At 53.3% G+C, this 25,233-nt stretch overlaps 9 protein-coding genes across 9 annotated transcripts; 6 read left to right on the top strand and 3 right to left on the bottom strand.

Moving 5' to 3' along the window:
* Positions 1-1,985: 1,985 nt before the first annotated feature.
* AB675_4769 (DNA damage-binding protein cmr1) lies at positions 1,986-3,584 on the bottom strand (the record flags this gene model as incomplete). The annotated part of the gene is made up of 1 exon (XM_018144930.1): positions 1,986-3,584. One exon carries the CDS (start codon positions 3,582-3,584, stop codon positions 1,986-1,988), a length of 1,599 nt encoding a protein of 532 aa, XP_017995626.1.
* Positions 3,585-4,375: 791 nt separating this feature from the next.
* On the top strand, positions 4,376-6,550 carry AB675_4768 (uncharacterized protein; the record flags this gene model as incomplete). Its single annotated transcript, XM_018144929.1, has 5 exons — positions 4,376-4,628; positions 4,679-4,721; positions 4,784-4,799; positions 5,136-5,818; positions 5,878-6,550. 5 exons carry the CDS (start codon positions 4,376-4,378, stop codon positions 6,548-6,550), a joined length of 1,668 nt encoding a protein of 555 aa, XP_017995564.1.
* Positions 6,551-7,495: 945 nt separating this feature from the next.
* Positions 7,496-8,224, top strand: AB675_4767 (C-factor; the record flags this gene model as incomplete). The annotated part of the gene is made up of 1 exon (XM_018144928.1): positions 7,496-8,224. The coding sequence occupies one exon, from the start codon at positions 7,496-7,498 to the stop codon at positions 8,222-8,224; it is 729 nt and encodes a 242-aa protein (XP_017995611.1).
* Positions 8,225-10,122: 1,898 nt separating this feature from the next.
* AB675_4766 (Fumarate) lies at positions 10,123-12,140 on the top strand (the record flags this gene model as incomplete). The annotated part of the gene is made up of 3 exons (XM_018144927.1): positions 10,123-10,228; positions 10,281-11,887; positions 11,937-12,140. 3 exons carry the CDS (start codon positions 10,123-10,125, stop codon positions 12,138-12,140), a joined length of 1,917 nt encoding a protein of 638 aa, XP_017995600.1.
* Positions 12,141-12,926: 786 nt separating this feature from the next.
* On the top strand, positions 12,927-13,902 carry AB675_4765 (Transcription elongation factor S-II; the record flags this gene model as incomplete). The annotated part of the gene is made up of 2 exons (XM_018144926.1): positions 12,927-13,814; positions 13,867-13,902. The coding sequence occupies 2 exons, from the start codon at positions 12,927-12,929 to the stop codon at positions 13,900-13,902; spliced, it is 924 nt and encodes a 307-aa protein (XP_017995589.1).
* Positions 13,903-16,207: 2,305 nt separating this feature from the next.
* Positions 16,208-18,946, top strand: AB675_4764 (uncharacterized protein; the record flags this gene model as incomplete). The annotated part of the gene is made up of 1 exon (XM_018144925.1): positions 16,208-18,946. The coding sequence occupies one exon, from the start codon at positions 16,208-16,210 to the stop codon at positions 18,944-18,946; it is 2,739 nt and encodes a 912-aa protein (XP_017995573.1).
* Positions 18,947-19,302: 356 nt separating this feature from the next.
* AB675_4763 (uncharacterized protein) lies at positions 19,303-20,114 on the top strand (the record flags this gene model as incomplete). Its single annotated transcript, XM_018144924.1, has 3 exons — positions 19,303-19,385; positions 19,538-19,689; positions 19,831-20,114. The coding sequence occupies 3 exons, from the start codon at positions 19,303-19,305 to the stop codon at positions 20,112-20,114; spliced, it is 519 nt and encodes a 172-aa protein (XP_017995554.1).
* A 1,300-nt stretch (positions 20,115-21,414) lies between these two features.
* On the bottom strand, positions 21,415-22,718 carry AB675_4762 (uncharacterized protein; the record flags this gene model as incomplete). Its single annotated transcript, XM_018144923.1, has 2 exons — positions 21,415-22,393; positions 22,456-22,718. 2 exons carry the CDS (start codon positions 22,716-22,718, stop codon positions 21,415-21,417), a joined length of 1,242 nt encoding a protein of 413 aa, XP_017995590.1.
* A 569-nt stretch (positions 22,719-23,287) lies between these two features.
* AB675_4761 (Vacuolar cation/proton exchanger 5) lies at positions 23,288-24,720 on the bottom strand (the record flags this gene model as incomplete). The annotated part of the gene is made up of 2 exons (XM_018144922.1): positions 23,288-24,076; positions 24,127-24,720. 2 exons carry the CDS (start codon positions 24,718-24,720, stop codon positions 23,288-23,290), a joined length of 1,383 nt encoding a protein of 460 aa, XP_017995543.1.
* Between the last annotated feature and the right edge of the window lie 513 nt (positions 24,721-25,233).

The following is a 25,233-nucleotide window of genomic DNA, read 5'->3' as shown; positions in this document are numbered from 1 at the left end:
GTCGAGCCTCGTCGGTCGAAATCAACTAGCGGCAGATCATGATCTTACGAACACGAATACGAGCGGAAAGAATCTAGTCCTTTCATTGGTCATAATTCAGCGATATTTTACCTGATAAAGTTAGGCTAGCAGCTTGGTTGCACTTCACATCCATGGATGCCTCGACTGCGCAAATTTCCGCCCCACCCCTTCCAACCTCTCCCGCCTGATCCCTGTCAACAAGACCGGCCGGCATGTGTCGACGATCGAAAGCCTCCGAATTTGGCCTCGCACAGGTACACTGGCAACAACGGTATCGAACTCCGTGCTTCATTGGCAGGCACAACATCTATTCAAAGCACGAAAACGAGTATCGGACAGGCATGCTTGCAAACGCATCGAAGGCCCGCAGAGTCCTCCTGGCTCATACGAACGCCCGCTGTGTCTCTTCACATGCCACTATCGACAAACACCTCAGAACCTGAACTTTCTTGCACTGAACAGTCACAAGCGGAGTCAGAACTGAGGATGGCTCGGTGGCAGATCCTCGGATCAAGCAGTTTCCGCCTTGCAATTCACATGCTCCGATGTCCTATCCAATGAAAAATCGCCAAATACTTGCCGCCCTTGCGCATAATGACTCAAAGCCCGCTCCTCCAAGCGCTCGCTTCTGGACTGAAAGGCCGGAACTACCACAATCTAGGATCATAGAGTGGCAGCATCTCCAGCCGTTCTGTCCCGCGCTCCGCCCCAATGAAAAATCGTCAAATGCCTGCTGCCTCCCGCAGAGTGCTCCATAGTCTGGTTTGTTGCGGCATCAACATCAGTCCAAGTGACTCCACCCCCATCTTTGAATGCAAGTGCTGACATGTGCTCTTCGAAGATCAGGGTATATAGCTCTCGCTCCACCCAGTTCCGTCAGAGATTTTCTTTCCTTCCTTTGTACAACATACGTCGAATAATATTGCCATATTTCAAATTTGCCATACTTGAGCAATGAGATATGTTGGTATTTGAAGTCATATGTGTGTACACCCATCGTCTGGCTTTGCTGTTGCGAAGCCTTCGGGGGGTGTTGTATGTTCATAGATCGCTGTCGTCGCCATGACTGTGCTGTAGATATCTGATAGATTTTGCACGTAGCCCTTGTAGATTGTTGCACATCGCCTCGCCGTGGTGAAGTCCTCCCTGTCGGATATTCCAAGCACAATGATGGGCGTTGTCGTACTTGTAGTTATCGCCGCTGTTGCCATAGTCGTGTGTCTTCCCCGTAAGCCGTACTTGCTCAATGACCCTGCTTTGAAGTCCACCGGGTACACATGTGGCGAAGGGGATCGTCTTGTCCGTCTTCCTCCTCTTATGCCGCTCGGTGGTTGGAAGGTCGCTCCTGATGACGCGTGAGATCACAACGAAGGCTGCTTTGTATGCTAATCCGGGGTCGTGCGTGTAAGTCGAGCTGCGGAAGCGATTTCGATGAGCTCGGCACGAAAGCCGCCGGTGTGTTCGGTAGGGTTGAAAGCACAGTTCTCGCCAAGGGTGATAACAATATGCTCGCTTTCAGAGAGGCGGCGCGGGTTGAGGGTCTGGTACTCGTGAGCCAGGACAACAGGCGTCGCCGGGGCACTTTTCAGCAGTAGTCTTAGTGACGTGGCGTTGTGGTTCAGAACAGATTTGTAGCTGCTCACCAGCTCTTTTCGGTCAGGGAGAGCGCTACTGCTCTGATAGCATTGCGCGAATCGACTCGGGAGACTACAGACGAGGTTGACACGGGCATCAATACATAGAAAGGGTTCACCGTAGATGACCTGCTCAAGGAGGGCACAGTAGCAATCCTGACCGTACATGACCCTCGATGTTCACCACGTCTTCATCGCTGTTGAGCAGCAGAGTCAGCTTCCCTTACTTGACTTCCAAGATTCTTTAGCGGCTCTGACTTCGAGCGTCTTCAAGTGTCTGCATTTGATGGGCATTTTGCGAGCACGGGCAGGGCTTCAGTAAATCGACGACTACATCCAAAGGCACAATTTCCCACTAGCTGTCCCGGCGGCAACCCAGTCCTGCGTCTCATGTAGTACGCTGACTGCCGGCACAGCACTGATACGATTCTCGCCCAAGTCGTCGCCTAGCTGAGCAAGTTGCGTCCCATCAGCCGCATACACATCGACAAATCGATTCATGTTTCCAATAACAAACTTCTGATGTCCATCTTGAGGCCGCCGCTGCCACTGTGGTCGCAGGATGGTCACCCATCGACCGGTCTGATTGTTGTGTCGTACCACTACCTCCGGCTTCATTACATCCTCGTCCAGCTGGTGACCTGCTTTCCAAGTCTTCATGCTCTCAAGGGCATCAGTGCCCTTCTTCGTGTGCTGGCCAAGACCAAATGAGTATATCTTCAGAGTATCGTCATAGCTGCTTGTTGCGACCTGTCCGGCTGAATTGAATGCTGCATGAGATACACTCAGCCTGCTCTCGTGTTCCCCAACTAACGTCGGTAGCTTCTTCGTGATCTTCCTCAAATCCCAGAGTTTCATTGTGCGGTCCAATGACGCTGTGGCCAAGTAGTGAGGTGCAAGTGGATGCAACGAAAAGCCGCCGATCTTCTTCTCGGAGAGCTGATATGTCGTCGCGTCGTTAGCCTTAGTTCGAGTGTCGTACTGCCCAAAGCCGCCGTTCAAAGTCGTGAAATACACCACGTTCGGATCTGCGATGGCCATGTCGATACCCGAGATCGGATCGTCCTCGTCCTTCGCTTCAGGTCCATATATCTCGACTGCAACACCCTTCTGAAGATCCAAGCCACGTATTGAGCTGTCGTAACTGGCAGTGAACAACGTCCCGGGCTTGCTCGGATGTGTGTGCATGGCTGAGATTGTCCTCGTATGCGGCTTTATCTGGCTGATGACTGGATCTGGGTCGTCATCGTCCTCGTCCTCGTCGTCTTCCTTCTTCACATCGCCGTTGCTCTGACTTGCGTCAATGATTCCCAGGTTACCCAGCTTGTCGCCAGCGAAAACCACAGGCTTGTCTGCTGTTGGATTGAACGACATGCTGTATATTCTTTCCGGCACAAGCTTGATCCTGCCAGGATCCCATTCGCCCCAGAGCTTCAACCCACTCATCTTCTCCCTGAGGGCTTTCACATCCTTGTCTGTGGTCTCCTTGACATCATCGCTATCAAAGGTGCGCTCGCCGGGTTTTGCGACCCCCTCGAGCAAGGTATCCGTACCAATCAGCAGGCTGCCGTCGAACCACACATCGTCGACCTTTCGTTCACGCCTCTTCTGCTCTTCGACTTTCCGCTCCTCATACTCTTTCTCTTCTTTCTGCCGAGCAACCTCGCTGTCCGCTTCGATGCCTTTCAGGCGCGAGCTGACTCTGCGAGGCTGGATATCCTCTTTCTTGATTCTTTTCGCCGGTGGTCCTTTTGGCTTTGCCGGTCGTTTCTTCTGAGTGCCATTGAGTGCTGCTGGAGGCAGGAATTGACCTTGCGCCTGTGCCTCGGAGGTGAGCTTCCTGAGAAGTGCATCTCGCTCAGCGATGTTGGCGAGTCGCTGCTTCTCGAAGTCTGAGGCCTCTTCAGCCGCTGCACTGCCTCGCGCCATCATCCGCGACGATCCCTTGCTCAATACGGGCTGTCTAATGGTCCGAAGCACGGTTTGGCAGCCGCAGATGTCCTCCACGACTTCGAAATCATGACGCGCCGAAAAGGGTTAGATGGATTTTCGCGTGTCCGACCGCGTTCGCGTGTAAAATCAGATCTCATCTCTGCCTTCCGATCTCCGCGATCTGTCAAATCTCATCAATGTCCGAGTTCTACTTGCGAAGCAGCATTAAGACTGGTCAGGATATGAATGCTCGACGCGGGAGAGACCAGAGCCAGAGCAGCCCATGAACCTTCTTATTGGCCGTGAAAGGACATCGCAAGACCGGATGACTGTAGCCACCGACGGCGACTCAGAATGCCACCGTTGAGCGACTGTCGGCAGTATCAACCCAGACTCACGCACGTATGGACGTACCTGCATACACTGATCGGTGTCCTGGATCGTCGCGACCGCCAGTCCCATGCGAGTCCAACACCTGCCAGTTCTGTTCCCAGGCCCAACGATCAACCTGCCAGGCTTAATGATGCCGTAATTCTATGCCAGGAAGGAGCCACGTTGAGTGCACCTGCAAGCACGCCAGACGTTGGGACTACTTGTAGGTAGGCACGACCCACGCACTTCAACCATGCGAAGCTGCGGCCTGCAAATGGCCCATCATCTACTTGTCTCACACGCAATTCCTGCATTCCTACGTATCCGTCATCGTACGCCTAATACACGCCTTACTTCATTCTTATCGGTCATATTACTACCACTGGCAGTCATAGACCTAAGCCGCTGGTCCTATCATGTCCTCCACTCGGCCCGATGGCATCAAACGTGACAGCTTTGTCCTCTGCTTTGATGGGACTGGGAACACCTACACCGGCGACGAAAGAGATTCCAACGTCTTGAGAATCTATCGTCTGCTCGATCGAAGCGAGCCAAAGCAATATTCGTGGTACAACGCAGGTCTCGGTACATACATCGAGGCTCCCAACACAAATGCCGCGAGTCCTTACAACAAGGTCAAATCCGCATGGATCAAGGCGAATGATCTCGGTACCTATACCCATATTGCCCCAATATGTTCAGTCTAATGGGTGCGATAGCCTTCGGTGCGAACGTCGGGGAGCACGTCATGGCAGGCTACAAGTTCGTCCTTCGCATGCCGGCGTGGTAATATACCCGGGCCTAGATGCTGACGTGAACAACAGATTCCTCATGAACTTCGTATGTTCAATCGCGATCCTGCTTCTATGCTTTATATTATGCGCCAGGACTTGGGGCTAAGACGATGCTGACACCAAGAAGTACACAGCCGAGGATGATTTATACTTATTCGGCTTTTCTCGCGGAGCGTACACGGCTCGTTTTCTCGCGAGATGCTCGACCACATCGGCCTGCTTACCGCCGGGTCCAACGAACAAGCAAAGTTCGCATGGAGCACCTTTGCCGCATAGGTGAGTTCACTCTGATATATCGCCTCTCGCAGAGGCCTCTGCTTGCATCGACAGGCAGGCTTTCCGTTGGCTAGAGTAGTTCTGCTGCTGACATCTCGAGCGTTAGCAAACGAGGAAAGGTGGTAAGTCGAAGAAGGACAGACAAGAGACGCTTAAGCTCTACAACTTCATGAAGGGCTTTCGCGAGACTTTCTGTCGTCCCGTCCGCCGAATCCGCTTCATTGGTCTCTTCGACACCGTCAACTCGGTCCCCCAATTCGAGGTACCCTTTCTCGGTCGCAAAGCGTTCCCATACACAGCAAAGACAAGTGCCAAGCTCATCCGACACGCAGTCAGTATCGACGAGCGAAGGGCTAAATTCAGAGTAGATCTGATTGCAGGCAATCCGCCGGAGAAAGAGAAGCATCAACAGAACCGGCCAAAATCTCATCGTTATCTCAGTGACCTTCCCTCCATGTACCAACCCAAAGATCAGCCTGACAGTGACAAGAAAGGGCTCCCTCTTTTGAAATGGAAGCTTTTCGGGGCCTCCACCGAAGGGAATGCAAAGGACCACGAGGCACCAGCGGCGGAAGGCGGAACCACGGCTATCGAGCCACCAGCCACCGGCGACCGCGACAAGTTCCCCAAGCGGAACGCCGCGTTCACACCTGACAGTAATTTATCTGCCAGCAATGAAAGCCTCAGTGGAAAGGGCGGGACGCAGAAGTCTGAGGTCCCCCTGAAGCGGCATGACCTTCGTCGTCGCTTCTCAGATCTACATGACCCTCAGGATGTGCTCGAGGTGTGGTGAGTACCCTGTCGTCCTGACGAGCACCGTTTCTGCTGGACCATGCTAAGCGCCATAGGTTTGCGGGCAACCACAGCGACATTGGCGGAGGCTACAGAAAGCACCGTACAGAGACGTGGCCTTGCGCCCATCAGGCTCTTGTTTGGATGGTACAAGAAGCACAAAAGGCCGGTCTGATATTCGACGAGGAAAAGCTTCTTGCACTCAATTGTACGCCGCAGAAGTCAGATGCCAACGGAAAGCCGGACAAGAAGCAACGTGAACGCTTTGGTGCAGCCTTGCACGCTTCTGCTACCACGGGCTTCGTTCACGATTGTCTGCGCTACCACAAAGGCTTTTCAGGTGTTTCAGTCGCTGGCTGGAAGATACTTGAATGCCTCCCGTTCCGCCGCATGGATCTGCAGCCTGATGGATCCTGGAAGGCCATCAATTGGCCGCTACCTCGCGGCGAGGTCCGTGACATTCCACGCGATGCGAAAATCCACAATAGCGTCATCGAACGCATGGAGAAGAACAAGAAGTATCGGCCCGGCAACCTGATCATGCTCGGTGAGGGTGGACGTGGTCAGCGTGTCGCGCCGAAAAGACTGGGCATGGGCGAGTGGGTCAGCTTGCAAAATGCTGGAGATCAGGTCAATGAGATATTTGTGAGCAAGGCGTGGGCAGATGAGAAGGACTTGGTTGCTCAGCATGGGGTGGGCCGATGGCTTCATCCTTTCTCTCAAGGCTAGGTCGATTGGCCCGGTTGCCTGAAGAAAGCATCTTGCTGAATTTCGCAGAGTCGAATGACACATTGTTAGACACACCTACCCGAGCGTTGCATGCTTTTACTGCAATCCCAGCTACTTCAATATACTCCGACGACGAAGGTCTGTGACGGCGCCTGTTCAGTGTTTTAACACTGCTGCGCCGGTGGCCCAGGCCGATGGAAGCGCCCATGGATACGTGCTCGTGGGCGGCCGACCACATGCAATCGCAAGGCGCACCGCAATCGTAGTTGACCTGGTCGGAAAACAGCACAATGTGTACTGATGGCGCGTGTGCTTCGCGAAGTCATCTGATGAATGTGGTCCGAGAATGATCACCCGTGGACTCTATCATCGTTGCCATTCTCTCACAATCAGGCCACATCACATGTTTTTGGTCGCGTCGCCAGAATCAATATCCCTTAATTACACTAGTCCCCACTGATTTCATTGACCACCTTGTTGCCTTGCCATGGGTTTTATAGCCATTGCAACTCAATGGTACTCGAGCGTGTGACAGTCTCACCTGCCATATATGGGATCGGCCAATCCGGCTAAAAGGCCGACGAGCGTCATATGCTGCCCGCCGGAGCACCACAGCCAGGTGCCCCTCGCCTCCGATCCAGTCACTGCTCGAACCGGATGATTTCGATGGCCTTTCGTCATGACTAGAGCGGGATGGCGGCAGATATCTGGGGTGGCTTGGAAATCCGAGTTTGTGGGATATCGTGGGGAGTTCGACGTACAAATGCGAAGAAATCAGGACCTACACGGTCGGACAGAGGAGTTGTATAAAATCTGGTTGCGCAGCGATATTCGAATAGAGCCTCTCCGCCGTCAATCTGTGCACAAAACAAGCCGAGATTTGGTCAATTATCTACATAGGACCTACGAGATTAGATCCCTCGAGAACATAACCTACCCGACAGCATGCCTACGTGGGTCATAACTGGGGCAAACCGGGGTCTAGGCTTGGAGTTTGTGCGACAGCTCGTCGCCAGCAAAGAAGACAATACCGTCCTCGCGCTCGTCCGCTCGCTCAGCAAGACCGACCTGAGTGGCCTCAATGCCATCAAGAACGATAACGTCCACATCCACGAATGCGAGACCTCGGACGAAGCCTCCATCACAGCCTTCGCTGAGTCGCTGAAGACTTCCTCCAGCCATCCACAGATCAATTTTCTCATCAACAATGCCGCCATCAATGCAGTCTCGCAGAAGACTGCGCTCACCTTGACTGGCCCAGAGATGCATAATCACCTGGACGTCAACGTGCTTGGACCCGCGCTGCTTATACAAAAGCTCATGCCGCTTCTCGCACCTGGCGCTGTGATCTTGAACATGACCAGCGGGCTCGGATCATTTGGACGGGCGCTTTTTGGCGGCGCGACGGTATACAGCGCCAGCAAGGCAATGTTGAACATGGTTTCGGTCCATTTGGCGGTTGAGAAGGCGGTGGTGGAAAAGAAGATAAGGGTGTTGATCATGGATCCTGGGCATGTTAAGACGGATATGGGTGGACCGAGGGCGGTGTTGGAGCAGGAGGAGAGTATTGGGGGAATGTTGAAGGTGATTCTGGAGGAGGCGGAGGGGAAGGGTAAGGGAGATGTAGGCAAGGCGGTGTTTCGGCAGTATGACGGGAAGGTCGTGCCTTGGTAGGCTTGGGCGTGAAGGGTGAAGTGGTGGTCATGAATGGGGTGCTGTTGGCAGTCATCTTCTGGGCGACGAGGACAGCAACCCAGACGCAGATATCTTACCCGTGCCGTCCTCAGCACCCGTGGAATCAGAACGATGTTCCGGCACGCATACTTGGCAACATGCACAGTAACATACTCCCGCTGTTGATAGGATCGACTCCGAGTCCAAGAGTCGAGACCCGATTGATCCCGAAAGACTTCGTGAGGTCGTGTCAATCGACCAATCAGAGACCGGATCTGCCTTCCGTTGACAGTGGGAAACGACGATGATGTCGGCCAGATCGCGGGGCTGTTTGCCATTCATAATAAGGACGTCGCGTGCCGGTCGTTCTTGCTCGTTGTCGTACTCTCCCTATCTTACACCCGTCGTAATTCTCGCATACCTGCCGCTCGAAGTTCTGCTGGCTGCCAGAACGTGTACGCAAATCGACCTCGGCTAAACATTTGTGACCGCGTCATCTGAATCGGATTTCCGAAGTACGGAAGAGGTCACCTGGGAAACGTACCACACAAGACATCACCGAGGAATTGGGTCCTTTCTGCAGGAATCGAAAGCCGATCACTTACCTGCTCGACCACGCCCATAGTCAAAATGCGGTACCAAACCCTCAAATTGACCATGTTCTACAAGAACGATCAGTCCACACAGAAACAGACCAGCGCTACTTCTGGTACGAAGATCAACTTGTCAGCTGTGACGCCAACGAGCAGTATGTCGTTACTGTCCAGAAGGATGAATGGGTCGCGGTCGCCATCACTGAGAAGTTCGGCAAGTTCAGTTCGGTCGTCATGAAACGGTCCAGGAGAAGTTTTGCGCATCGAAATTCCAGTTTCTTCAGCGTCGTCGATGAGTGAATGGCCCACGACATCTAAACTAGGCTTATGAATGGAACGTAACACGGTGCTGTTCTTCCGCTTCGTGGTGCTGTATGTTCGCATGGGAAGACCATGTAAGGCACGCGGATAGTTCCGACCAACGCGTCAGCTGGTGGCTGATAGGCAGTGCGCTCAATCATTGCCCGGGACCATGACTTGGCGATCCGGTCATGTCATGATCTGCTGGGCGGAGGACATGATGAGTGCTTCCGTGCGATCGGCGGAATTTCAATAGTGGAAGCAAATGTACGATTGCAAGCATGGGGCAGCGCAGTAGATGCCTCCCAATTTGGCGTTCAGCGGACGGGCTGCCTGGGATAGGCGCAGGCGATGGACGCGTTGGCATAACACGGTTGGGATTTCCACGACAGGTTCTAGGAGTATTGAAGCATGGAATTCAAATGTTGCTGACCTTCGCTTTCACATGCGCACTCGCGATCTTTGGCTGGGTAAGCTCGACATGTGAAGAAGCACATGATCGTCTTGGGGCCGGAGCAAAGCCGATTTCGGTATTTGGTGACCCGGCGGGCCCCAGACCAGGCCAAAGCCACTCCCCGGACGGAAGTCCTTTCTTTCCCCAAGATTCAGTGCATGATTGCCTTCAATTGCTCGTCGGCGGCAGTCGGTCGGCTTGTGTCGCGAACGGCTAACAGTCAGTACCAGCGAAGAACACCGCGGCGAAGCAGTGCATCAGTGTCCCTATAACGAGATGTAGAAACATTTTAGGCATTCGAGTCGTTGCTGTTGGTAACCGCGTGACTTGAATTAGGTGGCATTTGACTGGGCGGCCTTCACAACTGTGGGGCAGCCGAGGCATCTCGACTCGACTTGACTTCGCTTCTTCACACTCTCACTAAGAGTCTCTTTTTAAGCTGCTGCTCCTCTCTTCAGCCATCTCTCCGAGCACATCTATTCTTCCCTTATACCTGTCGCAATCAGACGTGACCACCCGAAATTGCAGATAGACATATACAGAACAGCACAATGACGCCTCCTCGTGTCATCGTTGTTGGTGGCGGCCTCTCCGGCCTCAGCGCTGCGCACACTGTCTACCTCAACGGTGGCAATGTGCTCGTGCTCGACAAGAACAGTGAGAAGCTCTTCGTACCATTGACTGATCTATCGCTGACTGCTCTGACTAGACTTCTTTGGCGGCAACAGCACAAAGGCCACATCCGGCATCAACGGTGCCCTTACCCGCACACAAGTCGACCACCAAATTGGCGACAGCGTCAAGCAATTCTACGAAGACACACTCAAGTCTGCCCGTGACAAGGCTCGACCAGACCTCATCAAAGTCCTCACATACCAATCTGCATCGGCGGTCGAGTGGCTGCAGGATGTCTTCAACCTCGATTTGACCCTCGTCTCCCGGTTAGGTGGCCACTCATTCCCAAGAACACACAGAGGTCACGATGCGAAGTTCCCCGGCATGGCCATCACATATGCTCTCATGCAGCGTCTCGAAGAGTTGACCGAGTCAGATCCAGATCGAGTGCAGGTCATCAAGAAGGCCAAAGTCACCGAGCTGATCAAGGATGGCAACAAGATCACTGGTCTCAAGTACGAGTTCGGTGGCGAGACACACCAAGTTGATGGTGTGGTCGTTCTGGCAACTGGTGGATATGCTGCCGACTTTACCGAAGACTCCCTTCTCAAGAAGCACAGACCAGATACATTCGATCTAGCATCGACCAACGGCACCCACGCCACGGGAGATGGCCACAAAATGCTCATGAAGATTGGCGCCAACGATATCGACATGGACAAAGTTCAGGTTCACCCCACAGGTCTAGTCGACCCCAAAGATCCTGGTTCAAAATGGAAGTTCTTGGCTGCCGAGGCTCTTCGTGGCGAAGGTGGTATTCTACTCAACAGTGATGGAGTGCGCTTTTGCGACGATTTGGGCCACCGTGACTACGTCTCCAACAAGATGTGGGAAGAGAAGGAGAAGGGCAAGTGGCCAATCCGACTGGTGCTCAACTCCAAAGCCTCAAATACTCTCGACTTTCACACAAGACATTACTCTGGCCGTGGTCTGATGAAGAAGATGACTGGTAAGGAACTTGCCAAGGAGATCGGTTGCGGTGAGGATGCACTCCGGAAGAGCTTTGCCACATACAACGCAGTCGCAGAAGGCAAGGAGAAGGACCCCTGGAACAAGAAGTACTTCCACAACATGCCAGTCAACGTTGACGACGACTTCCACGTCGCTCTTATGGAGCCAGTCCTGCACTTCACCATGGGCGGTATGGAGATCAACGACAAGGCCCAGGTCCTCAACTCGGAGAAGAAGCCCTTCGAATCGCTCTTCGCTTGCGGTGAATTGGCTGGTGGTGTTCACGGTGCCAACCGTCTTGGTGGCTCATCACTGCTTGGCTGTGTTGTATACGGTCGTGTCGCTGGTGCATCTGCATCACAGTACCTCTTCCAGAAGCTCACATCAGGCGGTGCTGGCTCTGCGAACCAGAGATTAGGACAAATTTCACTGCACATCGATCCCAACACACCAGGCAAGATCTCCGTGGAGTGGGCTCAAGGTCAGAGCCAGAGTCAGGGCCAGACTGCATCAGTTGGCAATGGTGTAACAGATCAGCAAGCACAGAAGAGCGCCGCGCCCGTCATGGATGGCAACAAATCGGCTGATCCCGGCAAAAAGAAGGAGACCAACGATGTCAAGGACTTCAAGGTTCCCGAGAAGGAGTATTCGCTCGAGGAGGTTGCGAAGCACAACAAGAAGGATGATCTGGTAAGTTTTCCGTGATTCGCATGGTGTCGACAGTGCTAACAGTCTGCAGTGGATCGCGGTCAAGGGCGTAGTGATGGATGTCACGAACTGGCTAGACGAACACCCAGGTGGTCCTCAGGCGCTCTTCTCACACATGGGTCGGGACGCTACGGAGGAGTTTGAAATGCTTCATGATGACGAGGTTATTCCTAAGTATGCTGCTGATATCGTCATTGGCCGCGTGAAGGGCCAGGAAGTCACACTGGAATACTAAGCGAAAGTTCGTGGACTGAAAAGGCGCTTCTTATACTGGGTACGAGGATGAGTCTGGACTCGTGTACTAGCATCGTGTAGTTGAATATCGATCACTTCAAATCCACAGTACGGCATGTCGTGCTTTACGTTCCCCTACATTCATCAATTCCACAGATGAATGACATGCTCGTGGAGGTCATGAGCTCGGAAGGCACGTGAACGCGCGAATCGCGACAAACGTAGGGTTAGGGTTTTCAGAGCAGGCGAGCGGCCAGAGAGTATATTCGAGTTCACGGCGGCCCTCAGCCCTCGACATCAGCACTTGAAACAAGACAAGAGGTGCGACCAGCCGAACTGCACTTGCGCCGTCCAAGTATCGCCATCGCCTATCGATCGTGTCGAATCGAGTGCACGTATTAATAGTCAAGAGCGCAAGGTCGCAGCCTCAGAATAATTGACATCGGTAGGTCACTCCGTCGCTCGTGCCCCTCCTTCACTCGGCATGCGTTTGGCTGCTTTGCGTTGGCAAGTGTTGGCGCACATTATGAGATCTGCGGTCGCAGGCGGTAGGGGCAACTGCATGCACGGAAATGCAGGCAAGAGCAGCCTGACAGTGATCTGCTGCTCGCACGCGACACTCGCTCTTTGTTTTCCCGACCTGCCCGATCACTTCTTTTAAGGACAGATTACTTCTCGACCAGCGACTGACTGCATCGATAGCTCACCCGTCTATCACTGTACAGAAGCGATACGTTCAGATTTCATTGGTAACGAAGGAGTAGCGCGCGCAAGCGCAATATTCACCATGGACAAAAGAGAGATAGCATCGAAAGGCCAAGCTCTACAGAAAGCAGTCGCTGGCAAAGAACCGACGTCGAACCTTCTCGCCATCCTCAACGACCTCAAAGCGAATGTCCGCCCCACCGAGCAGCTTCTGCGCGAGACCAATATCGGTAGAATAGTAAACAAGGTCAAAGGCGTGCAGGGTCTCGATCCGCAGGTCGCACAACTCGCCTCCGAGATCATCGGCAGATGGAGGAACGTCGTCAATGCTGCCAAGAATACTTCAGGGACTTCTACGCCAACAAATGTCGCGAAAACGAACGGCACTGCTCCCACCTCGAAACCAGCGACGCCCACCCCCAAGGCGAGTTCACCTACAGGGGTAGATCCGGCTAAGCGCACCAAGGTGACCGACAAAGTCAACTTGGAACTCTACCCCAACGACAAGTCCCGCAACAATTGCGTAGGATTACTCTACGACGGTCTTGTGCAGAACACAACCTATGAGGCTCAAGTCGTGCTCGACAAAGCGATAGCGATTGAGATTGCGGTGCTCACCAAAGTCGCTAGCTCCGACTCGTCTTCGGCATCATACAAGGAGAAGATCAGGTCACTTTACCAGAACTTCAAGAACAAAGCTAATCCCGAATTACGACACAATGTCATCAAGGGTGAAGGCAAGTTCAAGGTGGACTCCCTCGTCAAACTCGATGCTACACAACTGAAGTCGCAGGAGCAGAAGGAAGAAGACAGTAAGCTCGAGAAGCAGAACTTGGCAGATGCGATGGTGGCGCAGGAAGAGGAAAGTATCTCCACCAGTCTAGAGTGTGGGAAGTGCCACGAGAAGAAGGTCAGCTATCGACAGGCCCAAACGAGAAGTGCTGATGAGCCGATGACGACGTTCTGCAAGGTATGTTCGAGTCTTCTCCACAGTACAGGCGTGATATTGACCTGTGCAATAGTGCCTCAACTGCGGTAACCGCTGGAAGTTCTCCTAGGCAGAAAAGCTTTCTAGTGTCAAGGACGTGCCATGTTGTGACGACTGCAGACACAACGTTTGGTATGATATAGGGGCAGAAATCGCATCTGCCAGAAAGGCTGCGTTGACCGATGTGCATATTAAGACCGCGTACACAATCGGGTGGGAGAGTCTGCCATGCAATTTTTGCGGAGATCTCACCACGTTACTCGTGCAACGAGAGGTAGTCATGCGACATACCGGCGACTGGTTTTGCCATGACGCAGAAGGGCAATGGTTGATGAGGGCGCGGGTGACGTGAGAAATAGATCTGCTACAGCTCTATGAGAGTCCCTTCGTTGGCTCTCTCGGGCGCCAACGGTTCTCGGGGCGTCTGCTCGAGTCTCGTCACTGGAACGGCTGCTCATCCAGTCATCATTGACGCCGACCACACAAAATCAACGGTTCAGCGCACTCCGCCACGCCACGACATGCAGGGACTGTCATTTGAACGAGGCTTTGTTCGACTGTCATTTCGCCTTGTGCTGAGCCATGCGCGATGTTTTCTCCAGCAGCCAAAAGCTCTTGCGATTTGAGTACAGCTGACTTAGGGCCAGGCTACGCATATCGCACACTCGCTCGATGGCTATCATCCGTCATCATTGGTAGAGAAACTGTTGGGCGACGCCAGTGGGGGAAACCCAATAAGCCGGTGATGTCGCCGTCGCCGTCGCGGGACCATATCCATAGCTTGACAGGAAGTCCTTCACCTACTCGTTTGGCCAGAGCTTGCCCACCTGCCAGAGGCACTGACGGCACAGTCAGGTAGACCCAATACAATACTTTCAAAAACACATCCTAAAAGTGACCCAAGTCGGCCGCGGGCTTCTGGTGAATGGTGATTCCCACTATGCCAGCGTTTCCGATACGTATCGTGCCCATGGATCATGCAACGCTGCAGGGTCTGTAGAAGGTCTCTGCCTAGGTACTTAGATAGATGTCGCTGTAGGATGTCTGCGACCCGTCTGCCACTGCCTCGTTTCCCTATCCCGCGCTCGTGACTCGTTCTCACCCTGGATCCATCCGGTCACTCCTTCGCTCGCCACGATCCACATTACTTTAACCCATGTACATACTCAGAAGAGGTGATCTGTTTCTCCAACAAGTGTTTTCTTGGCAAAATCGAGAACATCACGTCCCGATTAGGAGTCAATGTCACCAAACCAATAACAAGAATCCACAGAGGCACAGTACGTTATGCTGCTCGCATCGTCTGGTCTGGCTAATCGCGAGAGTTCTTTCTAAAGATCCAATCTTCATTTGACTGGATGAGACATGAGGCATTCGTCCATACCTACGTGCTTGTCTCCGAGGATCTCTAAGAGATACTTAGAGACATGTGGCACCACAAGTATCAGAGAATACATGGCGGGCTCGAACACACACCACGGCGGGCTTGAACACAAACCACGGCGGGCTTGAGCACACATCACGGCGGGCTCGAAAACATGCCATGTCGGGCTCGAACACAAGACATGGCGGGCTCGAACACGAATCATGGCGGGCTCGAACACGAATCATGGCGGACTCAACCACGAATCACGGCGGACTCAACCACGAATCACGGCGGACTCAACCACGAATCACGGCGGACTCAACCACGAATCACGGCGGACTCAACCACGAATTATTACACCTCCTACGGTCGGACTGAAAGCTAATGTCAATTATGGGCGATCTGACTTGAGTATATGGACAAGCGGTGGACGACCAGCGCTATGAATCGAAAACCAGTCAACCCGTACGTGGCCGCTTTGGGGACGATGAAAGCCTCATATGCGATAACAGCATTGTACGTTGACAACGCATCGCACTCTCTATGCGCGGCCCTGAGGTCATACTTCAGATAGCTGGGATTGGTCATGACCTCGACACCTCGACACTTCGACACTTTGACACTTCGACACTTCGACTGCAGGCCGACCCCAAATTTAAGGCCTAGGCCGAGGTCGCTCCCCCCACCACAACCGTACGGGCGAGGGACCTTCTTAGGCCCCGGGCTCCCCAGCCTGCCCGGGTCTAATCTGCCCCTTAGCGGTAGAGGTGGCAGATTGGGATCGGGCAGCTGGGGAGCCCAGAGCCTAAGAAGGCCTCTCGCCCGCACGGTTGTGGTGGTCTGCCTGAAATCAAGCTCTGCCACTCCCGTTTCGTCAAAATCGGTCACGTGATCAGGTCAGGTGCATGCCGCAGACAGAATCCCTATCGACTTGCTCCGGTTACTATCCACTCTGCGCATGATAGCTAGTGCGCTGGTCATCATTCAATATCTCGTTCCCCAGCAAGCGATGGCTGAAGCCTTGAGACAAGAAGGCAATGCTCTCTACAAGCAAGGCGACTTTAGAGCTGCCGCAGTCAAATATCGAGAAGCAACCAGGGTTGCAAACGCCGACGATGCCCTACCCTATTCGAATCTGTCAGCCGTGCTTTACGAGCTTGGCAAGTACCCAGCCGCTGCTATGGCGGCACAGAGGGCGCTCGAGATCAACGACGGCCGAGCAGATCCCGTCGCAGGCCTCAGCGCGAAGTTGTTGGCCAGACGCGCTCAAGCCTTGTTACAGTCTGGAGATCTGCAAGCTAGCGTCTATTTGTCGTCGGAAAATCCTAGCTATACCGCCGTGCTGGACACTCGCCGCCGTATGACCTCCATCGCAGGCTTAGCGACCGAGATAAAGATGTGGGAGATGATCTGGGCACGACTGCCTCGCTACAAAGCAACACTTCACGAGAAGCCTCTCTATGGCGTCTTCGGCCACGATGAATTCAAGTCGGTGTGGCAGACTACCACGGCAGAGCACTACAACGTCCTCGGCTTAGTACTGCATGACAACGACAGTCGCCTCAGGCCGACGCCCGCTTTAAGCGGCGAGACTGTGTCATTCTATTTCGGTGGTATCGGAGATGCTCGTCACCTGTACGCTACCCTCATGGTGATGCGTACTGACTTCGCGGCGAGTCAACCCAAGCCTGTTCCTGCCATCTGCATTGTAGCGAATGATGTCAATCCTATCGTGCTCGCGCGCAATTTCATCATTTGGCATCTGCTCCAACAGGCTGCCCGAGCTCCACGCGGAAGTACGATGCGCATGTTACTACTCAGCACACTCTATTACACCTTCTCGGCCCCGCTCATGCCTCCAAGTATCTACGAAATGCTGCAGAAGGAGATCACTGTATGCATCGACATGCTTGACCATCCTACCACGATACTCCCCTGGGTGCGCTGCAGCGTTAAAGTGGCTGATCAAATGAGTCGAACGTTGAAGACATGGATGAAAGAGATCCCGAACGCTTTCACGGCTACGCAATTCCAAGAAAGCCACACCAGACCCATTTTCAAGCGACCAAACCTCACTGGCCCGGGCTTTGCAGCGTCGCAGTACGCCAATGAATCCTCTATCTACGAACAGACCTTGATGCTCGTTCCTGATGATGAAACACAGAAGCAGAACCCGGAGCTAATGAGGTTGTACAGAGCATGCTCACGTGGTCAGCAACACGTCAGAGCTCTGCGAGAGCACGTTGGTCACTTGTGGAGGATTAATCCGACCTTACTGGACATCGAAACCAGCTCGCTACGGAATGATATTTGCTCCGCATTCCCTCTGCCATTCGCATTGGTGCGCCAGCTCCCGGACATGAGTCCGCCACCGGATCCTCATCATTTCTTCGACTACTGCTCCGTATTCTGGTCTCTCATTGCTGAAGCGCTGGCTGATTTGCAGCCTCTTCTGACAGTTCATATTTCGATAGCCGACTGTGTCGATGAGCTTGAGCAACTAAGTATACGAGGGTATAGTGACAATGTCCGCTTGCCACCAAACACAAGATTCGATCGGATGCACTTCAGCAACATCCCGGACTATACCGGAATGAATTTGTTCACTTTCATGCACGCAACTCCAGCACTCAAGCAACATACTGGTGCACCAGCAATATGTAATTGCCTCGCTTGTCCTCCAAGATGGAGCACTATCGATCATTACAACGCTGAGAGTCTATGTATGTACAGAGAAGCTGACATGGCTAGTGTATTCAATGCTCGGTACAGCGGTTGGTCAAAATTCTTCGATGGTAGTGAACCTGAGCTCCCAGAAGGGCCAATGCCAATGATGAATTATACAGATTGGCGTTCCGTCGCTGCGACACCGTTGGACTTCGAGAGCTTGATGCCACGCAAAAACTTGACGCATTGGCTTTATAGCGTTTATGTGGCTCTGGTACTGCCTGCTCCCCGGGATGCTGGCAACTGGGGCCCCGAGAGGTCAGCTATTGTCCGATCGCCGTTGAATCAAACAGCATTCCTACGCCTCTTCATCCACTTGAGTAACGTAGGCTACCCTAAGCACTGGCTCAGCGCGATTCTGACTAGTCTTCTCACGAACGACACAATATCGACTGCCCGGCCACCTTCTGAATGTCCCATCACGCTTGGAGAGATTGATCGACGCAATTCCGCTGCAAAATTCGACAGCAGTCCATGGACTGCCGAATTGAGTACCCTCACGACACAATTCCTTGGAGTCCTGCCTTTCGCAGTCATCGCCGAAGATGGAATACTGCAATCACCCGATCAGATCAGGGAGTGTACTGTCACTTGGACAGGGCCTTTCTACCCCGACTTGTCTCTCATAGACGCAGAGCGCGCTGACTGGATCTTGCTACTTGCCGACTGGGACATGATGGAGCCCCAAACCCGCTTCGCGCATTTTGACTATGGTAATGGTCCAGGTCTACTTCGCCGGCTGATGATGTCACCATCGTACACGGAGCGTATGAAGGATAAACATCATTTCATCACTTGCTGGAAGTGGGACGTCAAGCAACGAAAAGCGACCTTCTGGTTGCGCGAAGACATGACGCATCAACTTGACGGTCATGAATGGGACATTGACTTCGTGCGTATTGATCAGTGGGGATTTCCTGGCCATCGATTTCCCTTCAGCCTCGAGGTCGAGTGGTCGTTCGGTCGGAGATGGAGCGAGGTTCTGGCAGATTCCGGCGACACCAGATGCTGGCGACACTAGACCGTGTGTCCGAATGAGGAAGGCGGAGCTGATAAGCTTTTGTGGGACGTGAGGTTCCGACGGGAAGGTGCAATGCTCCAGGCTTGCTAGAATTAAGGCGAGAGTGCTTTTGGCAAGTACTTGCAATGCAATCGATGAAGACGACTGTTCGAATCACTGATCGCGACATAGCAGCAGCTCGGTTGGGGCAAGAGCTGGTAGGGTGCAATGCGAAACCAGGCATGACCAAGACCTATAGAGGTATATAAATATGTTACACTGTCCATCGAGCTGTTCTCGTCCACGGCACCATCGCCACCACCGAGATCTGCCATCGTACGACCATTGGAACCATCTCACGCATACAGACAGCAAGCATGCCTACCAAAGTCGAGACCCGAGGGCGTTGGCAGGAGCAAAAGGTCGTCAAGAGGCACGATGGTATGTGGGTTGTCGAAGGGTTCGTCACCTGATTATGCATATGCCCATTCTGAGAGCTCACCCCAAACACTTCCCCTGCCCGTGTCGCACGTTCTCGGATCTAATCTAGGTCTTCCACCTAAGAAGCAGCCAGCACCACCCTGGCAGATCGGACTGACACGATTACAACAGGCATGCACCAGCCATAGTTCTCCCAGGCAACGGCCGATTCGATCAGCCCAGCTTGTTCGGAGGACATACCCTGCCTTTCCTTCCGACACATTTGATGATCACTCTCAGTGTCAAAATTCCACCAGCGGGCGCCACTCCGCCACACTACCATGGTGAGTGATTCACCTCCAATCGAAGTATACAGCGATGCAGTCATCCGAAATTCTCCACACGAGATCTGAACAGCCTCCACTCAACCCATGAGCACGTCGAAGCATGCTTGATGGAATTCCAACTGACCACTATCACATCAGGTGGCGCAGCCGTCCACGCCACGGTCATCCGCGGCTCCGTCCTGAACCAGACTATCTGCCCTTCCGAAGACCCTGCTGGACAAGGCAGTGGTGTACTACAGTACGCACCTGGCGAAAGCTGGTTCGAGCCGCCCGGGTGCCATCATGTACTGTCCCGGAATGCGAGTGATACCGACGAGGCGGAGTGCGTGGCTGTCTTCGTCGTCGAGAAGAAGGTAGTGGAGGAGCTGGGCCTGAAGGGGCTTGTTGTAATTGATGCTGCTGTGGAAGACGCCAGGCTGTGAGTCGGGTGGACGTTGCGTGCGTCTAGGAGAAAGTGTTGGGCAGATATTGCTGCTGGTCTGGCCGGCGATTGAGGTTGAATACCAAGAATCGGCCTCGCTGCCGTCGACGTCGACATTTAGCATTCTTCTTTGATTTCGTTACATGGTCTTCCCCGTTTGTGACGTGCGATGCCTGCTATTCCTGAGCGACCAGAGCGCCGCATCGCTTCTGGCTTGCTCATAGATGACTTAGCTAGAATCTGAATCATCCATGCGCAGAGGTCGACGTTCTCTCGATAATCTCCACATCCGGCACTGCACTATGTATCCTCGAATCTACCTATATGTATTGTAGCTCTCGAATTTTCTCGCATCAATCGTCGAAGACATTCGTCCTCACCTACTTTCGACAGCATAGTGTAGCAGGTCTAACACATCCTCGTGCTGAATCTCGGCGCAGGTCTGTCAGTTTAGACAGGGTGAAGTATACCTAGTCATTTGATCCGACAGGACCAGGCTGTTCTAACACCGAGGAAGATCCCTGTTCGAGTCGGGGTGCTGTCAGATCGTCGACGTCTTTTTGCTTTTTGCGGAAATGAGGATTTGCGCAGGAGAGGACGGATTCCAAGATCGGCGAGTCCCCTTGCTCCTGGCTCCGCAATATGCTGTTTGTGAACAACCTGACTGCCGCCTCAGTGCTATCTTGCTCGTGTGAAGGTATCCAGGGATCATGGTTGCCAGTCGTGATTGCTTCACATCACTCAGTGTTGCTGTGAAGTTATGTCTGAGAGTTTATATATTCGTTCCCCGGAATTTTCGCACATCAATCCGGACAGACAAGCAATTAGCTCAGAATATTTCCAGCAGCATGGTGCAACGGCGAGCACATCGCACGAGGGTTAACCGGCCAAAAAGGGCCACGTCGCAAGGCAAAACCCCCTAACAATGCTCGTGAAGAGTGTTGGCCCTCGTGGACAGAAGATCCTAGTTCGATTCTGGGTGCTGCTATTCTTTTTTGCTTTTTTGCTTTTTGGCATTCTGCTGCTCTGGACTGACGCTGAATGCTGTCTTGAATTCAGGCACCTGCAGTCCCGGAAAGGAGGAACGTGAGACCGGCCGATCTAGTATAGGCGAGTCCTCCACGCGAAGGCGGTCAACGGGTGTGCGGTTACTCTGGTCGTTGCTGTAACGCTTGGCCTGGCCATGCTGCTGAGGGAACGAGCGAAACTCCCAGTCTTCTGATTGACCATCCCAGAGGTGCTGTGCTCTTGTAGGCTCACACGGTCCTGGACAAAGTTGGTCAGGCCGATCAAACACAGCTTTAAGGAACCCTGCTCGTGACCGCAGCCGAAGCAGCAGCTTCCACCTCCTGCGCCGCCATCTTCTCCGCCGCAAAGTCCCAGAAGCCGGATATCATATCTCCCCACATGCCAGCATAGCCATCCTCATTTAAGTCTTCTTCACCAGGCCACGTATGCGTCCCCAACGGTTCGCCATCCCACCCAAGCCCGAAATACAACGAGTATAGAGACCAGCCCCAGTTGAATGGCATACGAACTATTGAGGCAATGGCGAGCGATATCGAGAAGGTAAGAGGTTGAACCACGCCGACCACCACGTCATTGATCTCTCCGCCGAGGACGGGCTTGAGGACATATTTCTCGTACCACTGATCCGCTTTGTCAAAATAGTACCAACCAGATCCACGTATATCGCACAAATCTAGTAACCGGTCATGGAAGCGGGCCAGATCCTGCATCAAGGGATTCCACGGGTCGAATTGGTCCACAATGGCCGACCGCGGCGCATCGAAGATCAAGGTGCGAAGCTGAAGAAACGGCGTTGGGAGCACATTTCGAGGTAGAAAGTGGATCGCGTGGTCGTCTTCAAGAGGTAGCTCAATGACCCGAGCAGTGACAGGACGAACCTTGTCGGGTGGGCAGCCATAGTCATATGACAGGTGCTGTGAATGGTCGACAGGCTCCATCTCCATCGAGTCAGCGACTGTGTAGTTCTCGACGGTGAGGTGGACAAGGGACGGAGCTTTCACACCCCAAACACCGCAGAGGAACTGGGTTTTCAGACAGCTCACGTAGAAGAACGCTGTCTTTGGGTGAGCCGGTCGAGCATACGATTGCTGTAGGATCTCGCTGAAGGCCTTGTCCCATTCACTGCCACCGTACTCGGGCATGAAGGTGACATAAATCCAATACTCTGTTGGCAAATTATCCGGTCCGGACCTGACCAGATCGTCCAGGCTGCCCATCCGATCGATACTCGCATACTCGTCCAAGGTAGAGCTAGGTTTGCTCAACGAGAGTTTCTCAGCATAGTCAAGCACGCCCAGCTGTGTAGGTAGAACGGAGCTTGGTTGTCCTGGAATTGATGAATTGTTTGGGCGCCAGGGACGTTCCAGTAGCTCATCCGGCTATGCTGATCGATCTCAAACGTCAAGGCATTCGTATTCTTGAGGATCTGGTCGGCTTGCCAGAAGTGGAACTTGATGCCGGTCGCGATGCCCCAGACGATTGGAGGTCCGGCCACTGGCAGCGAGATCAGGAAGATGTAGAATAGCAGACGTCCTGTATAGCGCACACATTGTTTGAGACTAGATATGAAGTTCATCTCCATCAGATTGGTCGTGCTACGGCGGCTCAATTCAATGTTGCGGTATGTCTGTGCATGTGAGCTGTGGCAGGATAGGATAGCCGTATATACTCAGTATTCATGCCCCTGATCGCCACTCCTAGAAGCAAACCTAGATGTCTCAGGTTGACGGCCCCCACAATCACTTCATTTGGCGCGGCCATATTCACGCGCCAAACTGCTCGTGACCCAAGTACTCATACCTTCACCAGCAGTAGATATATTTCGTTCCATTGGCACAGCTGACCAGGAGTTCATCGGTCTGTTAGAGGATAAAAGATATCTTCATCTTTATGAGGATAATACTTTTCCAAAGAATCGATCGGCTTGAGGTACGCTCCGCATAGAAGGTCTGTGCTGACCGCCGTAGTGACAGAGGTCAAGCCGGTTGACAAGACCAATCGAGATCTTCGAGCGTGCCTGTGAGGCCGCCAGTGAGCTGTTCGCGTACACAGCGACGGCTGCTTCCATGTATGGACTTCGCATCGAAAGGTGTCAGAGCAGTTCCGGTCCTGCGTCTAACCATCACTCACCGCCCAAAGATCTCACTATTTGACAACCACAAACCCGCTCCCCAAAGCCTCCTGAATGCCATTACTCGTAGCAACATCTGGATTCGGATAGAACCAGCTCGCAATCGCAACAATCGCATAGATCATAACCAACAAGAACCCTTCCAAATAATTACTCTGCCCATCCCTCAGAAAATTCGCCACGGCCAAAATCGCTAACACAAGCAACGCAATCATGAAGATCTCAAAATTCAAATCCATATCCGGCTTCCCCATTGCCCATCCCACAAGGACAACCAGCGGCGCATTGAACAGCGCCGTCTGAATGCTCGGGCCTAAACAATGATACAGCGCGAAGTTCATCTGGTGATCCCAAGCCTCGTCGATCGCCGTCAGATGTTCGGCAGCTTTCTCGACGAGCGGCAGCATGATGAGACCGAGGAACTGGTCCGGCACGCCAGCGGCGACGACTTCTTCGATTTCCTCGACCAGGAAATAGGCGAGGATGGTGACGAGGGCGACAGCGAAGATGAGCGCAACGCTGCATTCGGTGAATGTGTACTTCGCTTTCGCGAGGTCTTCTGCATGGTCGGCGTCCTTGTGTTCGTCGGCTTCGAGGACTTCATCAAAGATCGAGTGTTGGCTGCGCGCGTTGTAGAGGATGTAGACCACGAATGCGATGATTAGGATTATGGATGTCGCTTGGCTGATGCGCTGGACATCATTGTCGAGCTTCTCTTTGGTGAATTTCGCGGCGTAGATAGGAGGCCGGTGGAGGGCATGTGGAGGGAGATGGTCTCGGATTTGAGGGCCGAGTAGAAGGCGCTCGGAATCAGGAGACCAAAACCCGCGACCAAGAGAAGGCCAGACCCGACTTCGGAGATGACGGCGTGGAAGCTTTGAGTTTGTTGGCGTAGGCCGCCAATCCAGAAGCAGAGGCCAAGACAGAGGAGCAGGTTCGTGAGGATGCTCCCCAGGATCGCGGCCTGGATGACTGGGACGAGGTTGCCCTCGTCACCGTTCTCGCCTTCCTGGTTGGGTTTGTGCTTCGCGATGAGGACGATGAAGAGCACTATCTCCACGATGCCGCCAAAGGCAGTCTCGATAAGAATGCCAGCGACCTTAGGCAGCTTGCGGGCGAGCTCCTGACCAGCGAAGCCAACGAGGTTGGCCGCAGGGACCATGGCGATATAGGACATCGCGAAGATCCATAGACCGGCATGTGGGACAGCAATTTTGAGGACGATGGCTATGATGGCAAATGGCCAGAGCACATTGACGTATTTGCTTGCCGTGCATGAGGAGCGCCAGGTGATCCGTAGAAAATGCTGCGGGTGAAATCCTGAGCGATGAGACTCGCCTTCGTGGTGAATCGTCAAAAATCCGGCATCTTCGTGCTCTTGTCCATCCGTGCCATGACCGTTGCTCAGGAGTGGGCGACTCTCGTCGGGACTCTGATTGTTGGCCATTTTGCTGAGGTCTAGCTGTTGTCAGAAGCTCAGTCTCATGGGACAGTGAAACTTCTGCGGCACTTGACGTCCTGCTCTCGCAGCGTGATAGTATGAGAAGAAGCTGCTGCTGCTGAGTTTTGACGAGAAGGAAGAGTCAGGTTCTGAGCTGTCTACCAAGCCTGGTTTCTTGGTAGCACAGCCACCACAAGACATGGTCAAGCAATGCTCCCATAAGGTTTGCCAGGCCTCTGGCGGAGCGCGGGAAGAAGCTTGGCTCACTTGAACGACATCAGATCGAACATTTGCCGTGAGAACTCTCCGTGGTATCCACGGAGCTCTTCTAGCCAGCATTGATCGAAACCATCGAACGCTGGGGGAAGACCGACATCTTTGTGCGTGTAGCTCTCGAATGTGGACACAGCTGTATTGTCAACGGGCTTGTTCGGCGTCCTGTGCGGGGTGTCATTAATGGTACTGTGAAGACCTAGCTCAAGCCGGTTGACAAACATCTCGATGCGGTAGATATGGCCG

The sequence above is a fragment of the Cyphellophora attinorum genome (assembly GCF_001299255.1).
Source record: "Cyphellophora attinorum strain CBS 131958 chromosome Unknown Contig38, whole genome shotgun sequence".
NCBI classification, from domain to species: Eukaryota; Fungi; Ascomycota; class Eurotiomycetes; order Chaetothyriales; family Cyphellophoraceae; genus Cyphellophora; species Cyphellophora attinorum.
The sequence above is the reverse complement of the archived record's forward strand: the minus strand, read 5'-3'. Positions and strand labels throughout refer to the sequence as shown.